Here is a 12,852-nt window from a genome sequence, read left to right as displayed (position 1 = left end):
ATCTCAGACATAGCTATCCAACCTGGGTATAGATTGGGAAAAAGGAAACTGATCAACATTAACACAACAGAAACTCAACAGGTACAGGTGACCTACGTCACCATGTCTGACCAGGAGAAACCACCTTTGCCAGCAAATCTTCTGAGATGCCACAAAAACATTGGCAAATCTCCGATTGCTACAACCTGGGCAGAGGAATCAGAATCCATTAATAAAGGCACTGAGGCCATTAAGATCAACATTTGGTAGCAAGATTTGTGGAACCTCAAACTTAAATGTACAAATCCATCTTTAGATATGGATCATTTCACTTGTAAATACTAACTGTGCAATTGATAATCATTTTATCTTTGCTTGCCAAATCCAATGGGTGAAAGTGGGGATGGATGGTTGATAGGCTGATCAACACTGTGGGCAAAAACAAGGCAAGTAGAGTTGCTGCATGCAAAAGGGCTTTACCATCAGCAATAGAAAACCCAGATTCCATCCTACAATTAGTTACAGGTGGAGGCATAAGAGGTGCAAAGTTAAAGCGTAGGGATCTGACACTCACGAAGCCCAGATGATCTCTGGATATCCTTCAGGTAGGAAACATACAAGTGGGTAACCTCCTAATTCAGAGCTTTCTAATCAGGACCAACAAGAGGGACTAAAGTGAGAAAAGTGATAAAGATTATTTTAAATGCACACTTTTCACCTTAGAACACACTACTGTAGCTAAGAGAACTTTCTTTAAATGCAAAAGACAGAAGCAAATATTTCAGGCACGATGGAACACAAAACTAATTTTGCATAAACCTAGCCAAGAATATAAGTTGCAAAACTTAATCTTTGCAGCTTAAACCAAAAGACTTGGCAGACGAGAGGTCTGCAGGCAGTGAAGAAAGTTAATGGCATGCTGGCATTCATAACAAGAGGAACTGAGTATAGGAGCAAAGAGGTCCTTCTGCAGCTGTACAGGGCCCTGGTGAGACCACACCTGGAGTATTGTGCGCAGTTTTGGTCTCCAAATTTGAGTAAGGACATTCTTGCTATTGAGGGAGTGCAGCGTAGGTTCACGAGGTCAATTCCCAGAATGGCAGGACTATCATATGTTGAAAGACTGGAGCGACTGGGCTTGTATTCACTTGATAATAAAATGTGAGGCTGGATGAACACAGCAGGCCAAGCAGCATCTCAGGAGCACAAAAGCTGACGTTTCGGGCCTAGACCCTTCATCAGAGAGGGGGATGGGGAGAGGGAACTGGAATAAATAGGGAGAGAGGGGGAGGCGGACCGAAGATGGAGAGTAAAGATGATAGGTGGAGAGAGTATAGGTGGGGAGGTAGGGAGGGGATAGGTCAGTCCAGGGAAGACGGACAGGTCAAGGAGGTGGGATGAGGTTAGTAGGTAGATGGGGGTGCGGCTTCGGGTGGGAGGAAGGGATGGGTGAGAGGAAGAACCGGTTAGGGAGGCAGAGACAGGTTGGACTGGTTTTGGGATGCAGTGGGTGGGGGAGAAGAGCTGGGCTGGTTGTGTGGTGCAGTGGGGGGAGGGGACGAACTGGGCCTCATCCAGCCTCACATTTTATTATCTTGGAATTCTCCAGCATCTGCAGTTCCCATTATCTCTTGTATTCACTTGAGTTTAGGAGGATGAGAGGGGATCTGATTGAGGCGTATAAGATTATTAAGGGATTGGACACTCTGGAGGCAGGAAGCATGTTTCCGCTGATGGGTGAGTCCAGAATCAGAGGACACAGTTTAAAAATAAACGGTAGGCCATTTAGAACAGAGTTGAGGAAAAACTTCTTCACCCACGGAGTGGTGGATATATGGAATGCTCTGCCCCAGAAGTCAGTGGAGGCCAACTCTCTGGATACTTTCAAGAAGGAGATAGATAGAGCTCTTAAAGATAGTGGAATCAAGGGTTATGGGGATAAGGCAGGAACAGGATACTGATCGTGGATGATCAGCCATGATCATAATGAAATGGTGGTGCTGGCTTGAAGGGCCGAATGGCCTACTCCAGCACCTATTGCCTGTTGAGATGACTGGCAGGAAAAAATGAGAACATGAAAGGCATGCCTACAGAGACTATTTAGTGCTAAAATGCAATGCAAGTGCTAAGGGAGTCAATGACAAGTGAACAGTAAACACCTTTTCAGGAGAGGCCTTGGTGGATTTTTATTACCAAGTGCGCCTTTCCAATAAGGATCTAAACAACATCTGCAATAATTATGCCCAAGGCTAAGTGGCTGATTTAAATCACCAAAAAGGTTATTTTCTTGATTTGGATGATCAATGTCAGAATTTGGATAACCTTACACTGGAACATCTTGTCGCCTTCTTCATTGATTAAAACTGTTGTTGAATTTTTGTTGTTACAAGTGTCTGCTATTCCATATGTTGTTTTCAATGTAAAGTTTGGTTTTCATTTAGATGCATAAAAATATTCCTTTTCTAGGTGATCCGAGAGCAAAAACTTCCAAACTAGCTTCAATCACAAGATACATTACTTTGTGAAACTATCAAAAAGGATAGTCTGACATAATTCATCATTGCCTTTCTTCAGCAGTCAAGGCATTTTGTAGTGAATTCGACACCGTGTTATCAGATTTTTAAAAAGGTCTACAATGTTGATTTTTAACAATTTAAATAGATAAAATTTCAATGGCTGAAATGAAGTCTTGCCACTCACCAAAAAAGGTTTAACAAGTTTTACTGTTAATGTACTGAAATTTCAAATTCCAAAAGGCTCCTGATTTTTTTTTTAAAAAAACAGTCAATCCTCAGTCTGTTTCTGAAGAATTTCCTAATCTGCCTGTTGCCAGACTTGTTGTCAAACAGCTTAAAACTATCACATCATTGCATAGCTTTTAGTTTCCATCCAAAACTTTTCCTTCTTCTTGCCTTTGATTTCTGAGGAACTGATCCCACTTTGGATGTCTAGTAACTGGCCTCTTTTCACGAACGCACATTCTGGATTTATTCCCTTGGTTACTGGTAGACTTTTACTGCTCACCATTATAAAGAAAAAGTTTGTTGTCCCTACGAGTGACTAAAAGATTTTTTAAATTCAGATTCAGAGTTGGTTTCGGTCACTTCTTTGAGGCTTTCCTGTTTATATTTTTTCTTCCACAACTGAACTTCAAATCTATGGCTCTTCTGGCTGCTAGCTGGTCTTTAAAAAAAGACCGTGATTTGGGTCCGACATATTTCAGGGCTGCTTCTTGATCTTCACTTCTGCCACTTTTCTAGATCACGCATTTGTCACTGTTGCCATCTTTCATGCCCACATCCAAGAGCTTGATTCAATATGGAGTGATTGAGAAGGCAAGATAAAGAACCATCTTCAGGCTTGGCTTCTTTATAATGCTGTTTTTGTCACATATTAGGTCTGTATCATATACTGTAGCATATTCAGTGACGGTGTTGGAAAGCCCTTATGTAACAGTTGGTACCTCCATGATACATGTTGGCAGATCTCACAGTATCCCCTCCAAGCTCTCCAGACCTGGAGTAGATGTCCTGAAGCTTGGCACTGAATGGATGAAGTAGCCATTGGGCTCATGCTATTGGTTACTCGTAAGTGTCTACAACAGCTTACAATACCCTGCTATAACTATTCCCTTTTACTCCTCATTCAGAATTTGAAAGTCATCCTCAATAAGATGCTCTGACCAGTCTGTTTCTCCTACCTCTAAGTGGTCCTTCGAGAAACCTTACATTTACTTTACAGATGACAGCAAGGCCTGAAGCTACTGCAGCGCAGAATTTTCAAAATTCTTGCCTACCTCACTTGGCACTCAGTTTGTCCTCAAAATTCTGTAATATGGTCAACACTTAATTTAAAAGGCACAAAATAAATTCCCTAGAGTATGTAAATTAGATTTTGGTCTGCACAAAGATCCTCAACTGAGCATAGATCTGCTATTACTTATCAAATTGAGTGCAAGGCTTGATCATTGAATGTTTCAAGGAAGTAGTTACATCGTTTCACATTCGATGGAATCCTTAGCATGCAACTTTTGAGTGCCACACTGTTTTCACTTTCACCACTTATCAATAATAACTGGTCACAAGTTAGCAACGTACTCACATCCTCATCATCATCTATGGCTTCTCCAGTGAAATACAAGACCGCTCGAGGGACTATCCGCTCACGGAAAAAGTGTCCAATTTCAAAATCTGTGGCTAAGTTAAACTCTTCATCCTAGGAAACAATATAATAGTTTGCATCCAATCAGTTTAATATACTCAATTGTTAGCACAATACAATATTTGTGTTATGATTCATATCAAAAAACTTCAAGTAGTTTAAAAGAAAACTCCCCCCGGCAAGTTTCCACTCATATACTGCATTTTTTTTTGTCTAAATTGATCTTAGATGCTGGTCTGCAGAATAAACAACAATTTCTCATTAATACAAGCATGCCAACTGCAGTATATTCACTTAATCTGACTGTAAGACTACAGTGTATCCTCAGATACTGAAACAATCTGTGTCAAAATGCAGCAAGAGCTGGACAACATTCAGGCTTAGATTGATAAGTGGCCAGTAACATTTGTGTCACACAAATACCAGAGTCCTTGAATTTTGTTTTTACAAAAAGGCAGAGGTAAATCTTTTCTGCACCTTTTCAAATGTTATTGAATGCTAGAGTGGGCCCAAGGAGATGAATGGTCTACTCCTGCGCCTAATTCATATGCTCAAATATACTTCACAATCTTCTAATTGGCCTTTCAAAGCAATAAAGTGACTTTAAATTCTTGTAATCTTTCAAGTTGACAAGGCTCCATTTGGACTAGGCACTAGTAATTGAGTTGAGGTTTAGAGTGTGCTCAAATGATCACAAACCAAAATTACACAAAAAATTACACCAGCCACAATTATACCACCATCGCAGTGGATTTGTGAGCAGAAGCAAAAGGAAATTTAAGGCCTCTTATAGAATTAAAAGTGCTAATCACAAATCTGTTTGGCAGTCACTAGACAACCACTCCAAAACGCTTAACATCAGCAGATTTGAAAAGTCTTGCGAGTAGGACTTATGACAGGATTAACCTGAAGATACATAGACAGATGTACAAGCAATTGGTCACCTTATCACGTGGGGAGTATGTAAGCAGTTCCATTCATACAAAAGTAATGAGTCCACAATGCATTTGAAATTCATAAAACTGAAGTTATAATTCCCACAAAGAAATATTCAAGCAATGAAACATAATGAGACAATTCTCAATGTATAACACTCACAAGAGAACATATTGTTAAGAGCAGCCATACACAATTGGTTAACAATAACATTCGGAACCTGAATTAAAACCTTAGCATTGATTGTCAGCAGCACTGTTGCATTACGGAGGTGGACAGTGGCAGGTACCTATAGGAAAGCTGATCACATCTGCACCAATATAACCGAAAACACCTCCCTGTAGCACTGGCAGTGGTCAGAGTGCAGATGCATGACACCAAGCACATTACAGAAAAATCAGCAATATTCAATACCTTTAAAAAAGTTTAAATTACAATTAAGGGGCATCAACAGTCTGCTGCTGTGGACCAACCCCTTTTCTCTTTAGTTACACCATTGAGGTACTCACCATTTCTGCCTCACCATGTCCAGAAACTGAAAGTTCAAAACAGAAAGAAGTCAGTTATTTTTCTGTAGTGGTAGCTGGCTCAGGTTAAGGAACAATGGTGCTGGGGAACACTGCAAATTGAGGATTTTCTTGAAAGACTGACAGTGGTTAATCGACTGTGTTGATAAAAGCTAGCCCTGAAGACCTAAGGATGAATGAACTAACAATGAATTAAATCTCATTCCTTGTAAACTCCAAGTTATGCATGAATTCAGAAACAAAACTGATGTGACCTGTATGTTGTTTTTGAAATTCATTCAATGTAATTAGATACTTTGAAATAGGTCAAACTGTTCAATTACTAAAGACTTTGATTTAAATCACACGTTTCAACTAATTTTCAGTTCAAGACCAACTTGTAAATGAACAGGTCCTGTAATGGTGCCTTTAAGAATGGATCAAGAAATGCTTTGCTGAAAGCAAAAAGAAAACCAAATCAAATAATATCTCAACATATTCCGCAATGCAAATTTGATTTGTCCCTACTGAAACAGGCCATGTGTCTTCTATTTTGTTAGGTTCAGTACTGAATCAGTGCTGCTTCCTGTTGGCTGACTGTTTTATATCAGTCAAAATTACCAACATGTTAAAAAGTACACATTCCTGCTCAAGCATTTCCCACAAGCACTTCATGGGCTGACTGTATTCCTTTGTTACTTCAATTGATTGGCGTGACTGATCAAATTCCACTCACACCTCATTTCCCTTGTATTTGGAGAATGGGCTTTCCATCTCAAAGCTGTCATTCTAGTACATGACAGCTGTCGAGACCTGAGAAAGGAACATTAAATGTGTATTTGTGGCAAGATTACCAGAATGTATAATAGCATGCATAATCTCAAATTTAGAGGGATTTATAGATGGTTGACTTTAGTTGAGCTAAATCATATTCTGTCATATCACACTGGGAACCAGTTGAGAAGGGAAGTGATTTTTCCTTTTAAATCCACAAATGATATTTAAATCAGTGTTTCATATACTTATTTGTTTGAAAAGGCAGAGGAAAGATGGTAATCATTTCTATACACTTGTGATAATGGGAACTGCATATGCTGGAGAATCCAAGATAATAAAATGTGAGGCTGGATGAACACAGCAGGCCCAGCAGCATCTCAGGAGCACAAAAGCTGATGTTTTGGGCCTAGACCCTTCATCAGAGAGGGGGATGGGGTGAGGGCTCTGGAATAAATAGGGAGAGAGGGGGAGGCGGACCGAAGATGGAGAGAAAAGAAGATAGGTGGGGAGGAGAGTATAGGTGGAGAGGTAGGGAGGGGATAGGTCAGTCCAGGGAAGACGGACAGGTCAAGGAGGTGGGATGAGGTTAGTAGGTAGGAGATGGAGGTGTGGCTTGGGGTGGGAGGAAGGGATGGATGAGAGGAAGAACAGGTTAGGGAGGCAGAGACAGGTTGGACTGGTTTTGGGATGCAGTGGGTGGAGGGGAAATGCTGGGCTGGTTGTGTGGTGCAGTGGGGGGAGGGGACGAACTGGGCTGGTTTTGGGATGCGGTGGGGGAAGGGAAGATTTTGAAGCTGGTGAAGTCCACATTGATACCATTGGGCTGCACTTGCCTGTACACTTGCCTGGTTTGAGCACATCCCAGCACATTTTGACTATGAATAGTAGCAATAATTTCTTCTTCTGAAGACACTGATGTCCCCTAATGGGTTCAGATGTTTACAACACAAAGGGAGGTCATTTGGCCAATCATGTCCACACTGCAAGATCCAAATGCATTAATCCTGTTTTACAACACTTGACCCATAGCCCTGCAGGCCATCACAACACAAGTGAATATCTAAATAGTGTTTCTGACTCACTCTTTCAAGCAGCAAATTCCAGGATTTTACCACTCTTGCATACTCTCCCCTCAGCCTTCTACCTCTTTGCTTAAAACTGTGCCTTATTTATTGAACTCTATTAATGAAAACCATGCCTTCCTATCAGCTCTATGCCTTTACCTTTCCTTATAGCTCAGACAGCATCCTGGTAAATGTCATTTGAACCCTAACTCAATCACAGCCTTCCTATAAAAAGCTAACCACCAGGATACATGAACATCAACTAGCCACAGAACGACATGGCCCACTAACACTCGTATCCTCACATACAGATAAGGAAGGACACCACTTTGATTGGGACAACACATCCATCCTAGGACAAGCCAAACAGAGACATGCACGAGAATTCCTAGAAGCATGGCATTCCAATCGGAACTCCATCAATAAGCACATTGATTTGGAGCCCATCTACCATCCCCTGAGAAAAAGAACAGGAAATGACATCACCAACCCAAGGAAACCTAACCAGATAAACAGAAAGCAGGACATAACACCAGCGCTTCGGAGGCTCACTGATGTTACCTAGAATGGTGACGAAACGTCTGAATACGAACCTTCCAGCTCAGCGAGCAAACTCACATCCACATCCTTCCTATAATGTCGCAATCAGAACTGTACACAGTGTTCCAGTTGTGCACTAACTTTATATAGTTGCCTTTATCAGGGGAAGTACAGAATGCAGTATCACATGCTGCCTTAACCATCTTGAGGACTGCCCTGTTACATCCAAGGATCTGTGGATATGCACACCACAGTCAGTCATTCTGATCTTCCATGATCCTACCACTGTCAGTGTAATTCCTGCCTTGTTTTACGTTGCAGCATTCGAGTCCAATTGTTCATACAATTGCTCGCATGTGTATTGTATATACAAGGACAACTGCAATATGTGCAGTCACGGTGCTTCTCAATAATGGCCTTAATTCCTAACTCAAGCAAATGCTTGTGATTTGAATACTGTTGTTGAAGACGAGATAAAGACAGGTTAACCTACTTTGCAGAAAAATCAGAAACAAAGACCAAATATTATGATGTTAAGTTTCCATTTCTTCCCCACCCTTTGATTACCTGAATTGTTCTCCTATAAAGCTAATAATTCATTGCACAAGACTGTTTCACCACTTCAATGCACCAAAGTCATCACATTTACATTCTAAACTAAACCACACTAACAATAAACATAATATAAATTGAACAACAGAATATTTACTAACAAGTCAATTATTAAAAATTAAAGACAGGTTAGAGTGTAGCCAGAGAGTCTTCGAAATCTACTTTGGCTTTTTCTCCGAAAGGGCAAACCATACCCTAGTGTTTAATTTTTCACTTCTGCTCAAGCACCTACCTGCAAGTCATATTGGGTAAAAAGCCTCGAGTTTACAGCTTTGACAAAGCAGTTTAAACCAATTCACTGCTAGTTCAACTAAAATTTAAATTTGAAGTCTATTTTCAACTGCGGTTATATTTCTACAACAAAATAAAATCAATTTCAGTTCATTCGTGAATGTGCTTTAGCCTATAGTTTTCTAACAGTTTTCCTGACATGAGAAAGCTTTCTACAGATGGACAGTAAATTCCAATTAGAGTCCAGATTGTGCATCAGGTATTAGATTTTTATCTCAACGATCGGTTTTAAATCCAGCTGACATTGAGTTTAAGCTCTCTAACTTGAGGGGTTAGGGAGAAATTTGGGCCACCTTAATATGGTTAACTCAGGGTGACCGATGAACTGCAAATCCAGCACACTTCAACTGGACAGCAAATCTCTGGTTATTAAAAATAATTAGGGGCCATTTAAATATATAGCTTTGAATTAAAACATGCCAATCCACAAGAAATTTTAAAGGTCACAGGATTTGTGGCATATAATAAAGTTATTCAGAACAGATTGCTTTGCATATCTCGTGATAGGGGAACATGTGAATAAGATGGTCACAAGATGAATTCTACCTTTTAATGATTTACATACACTTGTTGGCAGTCTTCATTGCCATATGGCAACTTAGGTAAACTCAGATTTACAAAGTGTGTGGACGGTGAACTTAGCACAAAATAAAGCCTTCTGTACACATACCACCTTGAAGCCATGACTGTATAGTTGATAAAGTAACTAATTTTTTTGTCTGACAAGCACCAAATTGTGGAATTAGAATGGGTATTGTCATTACTCTCACAAAAAAGGAAATATTTCAGTTACTTCTGAAGTAAATTCAACAATCTCAAACTTCTTAGAAGATAAATGTTTTCGACCTGTCTAGAGTGTGAACAAATAATTTTTATGTGGCCAGTTAATGCGCACCATTCTAAACTGCATCATTTTGCTCTTCATAGTAATACACACTGCAACTATCACTCTACCCTTTCCAGAAAAGTTGCCATATGTTTATTCACAACACTGCTACAGTTGCAAAAGCTTGCTTTTCAACAGTTGCAATATTCAACTACACCTCAAACATGAGTTGTTGGGTGGCACACACTGGCATTAGGTGTTGACAGGTTTCAAAGATGACTCATTACAAAACACCTATGCCCAGCAACTTTACATTTTAGGCTCCAATAAAAGTCAAAAGCACAAAATCCCATAAAGGTATGTCTTCTGGTCTTAAGGTATCAACTCCTCAGACTAGGCCAATTGGGAGGTCAGTCTAATACAACATCATGACATTTCACATATTGGTTTTTGAGGGAACATAATTTCAGTAAGTTCTTTAAGACAGTAAATCACTTCAAAGAAGCTATGTCAATATGAAGGCAAAATCCAATTTTCATTTTTTGGGCAGTATTTCTTTTAATTTTCCTTTATACTGCTCCATGTTAGACATGCATCAATTTAATGCACCCTTGTAAGACTGTTAATGCGACGAAGGCAGCTCTGCTTGACATGGCATTTTAAATAGAATGAAAATTGATTTCTGAATTATTGAGTATTATTTGTTCACATCCACTGTGATCTAGCTTAAAGCTATTTCCACTAGTCTGATAATGCCACATGTCCTTTATCGTTGGAAGCTAAGCAGACTCGGACCTGGTTAGCATGTGGGCGACCACCCGAGGCTGGTTCATCAAGTATATTCAAGGCTGACAGAGACAGATTTTTAAATCAAGGTAGTTAAGCATTAAGGGTAAAAGGGAGGAAAACAGATTTGAGGAACATTAGATTAGCTATAATCTTGTTGATAGTGAAGCAGATTCAATGTATGAATGGCCAACTTCTGCTCCAACGTCTTCTGGTCTTAAGGTTTCACAATTTGTTGGACTGGACCAATTGGGAGATCAGTCTAATATAATAGCAACATGACTGTTCTTTTCTCTTTGGGCTCTATCCCTACCTATTACCCCCTCTCCCCATCCTTCCTGCAGCGCACAGGGGAGTGAGCTCCGGGGGGAAGACCACTACAGGGGAGGCGGTCCTGGAACTTACCTTGGAACAGTTGAGTGCCAGTACATAACTGACAGGAGGCTTGGAGTGGAGTGAGGATGACTGTTGGGCTGGGGTCTGTCAGACCACGTACCAATGTAATGCTTATTTGAAATTTTTTTAACCCGTGATGTCAATCCTTTAATGATGTCTTATTTCTAACTTATTTAAAAAAAACTCTGAAGTAATGCAACTACTTTTCAATTCCTCTTTTGTATCCAAAGTTTGTACCTACGGACTTGTACCTAAAATGGCCCCATAACAGCCAGACATTCTAAATATTTTTTATTGTACTTCTACATTGGAGTAGATGTGACAATAAAGGATATTTGATTCTATAAAGGACATTCTATTCTACTGCGTATAAACCATTTCCCAAGCCACCATCAGTTCAGGGGAAGGGTCACTAGACAGGAAACGTTAACTTTGACTTCTCTCCACAGACGCTGCCAGACCTGCTGAGCTTTACCAGCAACTTTTGTTTTTGTTGCATATATCTCTACTTTGAAATCCAAGCTTTAAAATAAATGACATTAATCATACAACCTTCAATATAATATGTTCTGTATAAATAAGGCCATTTATCCAACAGAGGCCATGCAGTTAAAAGACATATGCAATTCTTTAACATTTAACAAAATGGGGCAACAGGTGAATTATCAGAATTACTGAGGAGGTTTTTATTTTAATAAAGCAGAAATACCTGCCAACAGGTCTCACTACTTCTAAAGAATACATTGTAAATATTAGTTATTGCAGCATTCACTGCAGCTTTAGATAGACAATTCATATTTCACACTGCTCAGAAGGGGTAATAATACAACTGGAAGTGAGAATTTGAGCCAAAAAGGTTTGCATAAAGGCTAAACGTATGGTGACCCCAAACGAAGTACAAATGAGCTAAATTTGGACACAGGCATCCTATCACACTTTTGACTTGTACATGGACAGGCTTTGGGGTGTCAGCTGGAGTTACTTGCTGTAGTATTCGTGGGCCTCTGACCTGCTCTTGTAAAAAAAAGTGTGGTGGAGAAAGGTAAAAAGGTTGGACTAACACCAGGCAAAATGCTCTTGTGGAGAGTTAACACAAATGTGAAAGACAGCAGGCTACCTCCAGTGCTATAGTAATTGAGATTTATGCAGGGATGGCTCCGGTGCATATCCTTTGAATGGTGAAAGGTACCCAAAATACCACTGTTCCTTCCCATTACAATAGACAATAGGTGCTGGAGTAAGCCATTCGGCCCTTCAAGCCAGCACCACCATTCATTATGATCATGTCTGATCATCCACAATCAGTATCCTGTTCCTGCCTTATCCCCATAACCCTTGATTCCACTATCTTTAAGAGCTCTATCTATCTCTTTCTTGAAAGTATTCAGAGAGTTGGCCTCCACTGCCTTCTGGGGCAGAGCATTCCATATATCCACCACTCTGTGGGTGAAGAAGTTTTTCCTCAACTCTGTTCTAAATGGCCTACCGTTTATTTTTAAACTGTGTCCTCTGGTTCTGGACTCACCCATCAGCGGAAACATGCTTCCTGCCTCCAGAGTGTCCAATCCCTTAATAATCTTATACGCCTCAATCAGATCCCCTCTCATCCTCCTAAACTCAAGTGAATACAAGCCCAGTCGCTCCAGTCTTTCAACATATGATAGTCCTGCCATTCTGGGAATTGACCTCGTGAACCTACGCTGCACTCCCTCAATAGCAAGAATGTCCTTACTCAAATTTGGAGACCAAAACTGCGCACAATACTCCAGGTGTGGTCTCACCAGGGCCCTGTACAGCTGCAGAAGGACCTCTTTGCTCCTATACTCAATTCCTCTTGTTATGAAGGCCGGCATGCTATTAGCTTTCTTCACTGCCTGCTGTACCTGCATGCTTGCTTTCATTGACTGACGTACAAGATCACCTAGATCTCATTGTGCTTCCCCTTTACCTAACTTGACTCCATTGAGATAGTAATCTG

The 12,852-nt window shown here is 40.3% G+C and overlaps 1 protein-coding gene across 8 annotated transcripts in view; it reads right to left on the bottom strand.

Moving 5' to 3' along the window:
- Nucleotides 1-12,852, bottom strand: part of nap1l4b (nucleosome assembly protein 1-like 4b) — a 105,236-nt gene that overhangs the window by 20,696 nt on the left and 71,688 nt on the right. For all 8 annotated transcript variants that reach the window (XM_059651922.1, XM_059651926.1, XM_059651927.1 and 5 more), the window contains 2 exons: nt 5,586-5,611; nt 4,081-4,194 (listed from right to left, as the gene is read on the bottom strand). In XM_059651922.1, coding sequence (XP_059507905.1) covers nt 4,081-4,194; nt 5,586-5,611 — 140 coding nt within the window. The remainder of the gene's footprint in view (nt 1-4,080; nt 4,195-5,585; nt 5,612-12,852) is intronic.

This window comes from Stegostoma tigrinum, chromosome 17 (genome assembly GCF_030684315.1).
Source record: "Stegostoma tigrinum isolate sSteTig4 chromosome 17, sSteTig4.hap1, whole genome shotgun sequence".
NCBI classification, from domain to species: Eukaryota; Metazoa; Chordata; class Chondrichthyes; order Orectolobiformes; family Stegostomatidae; genus Stegostoma; species Stegostoma tigrinum.
The sequence above is the reverse complement of the archived record's forward strand: the minus strand, read 5'-3'. Positions and strand labels throughout refer to the sequence as shown.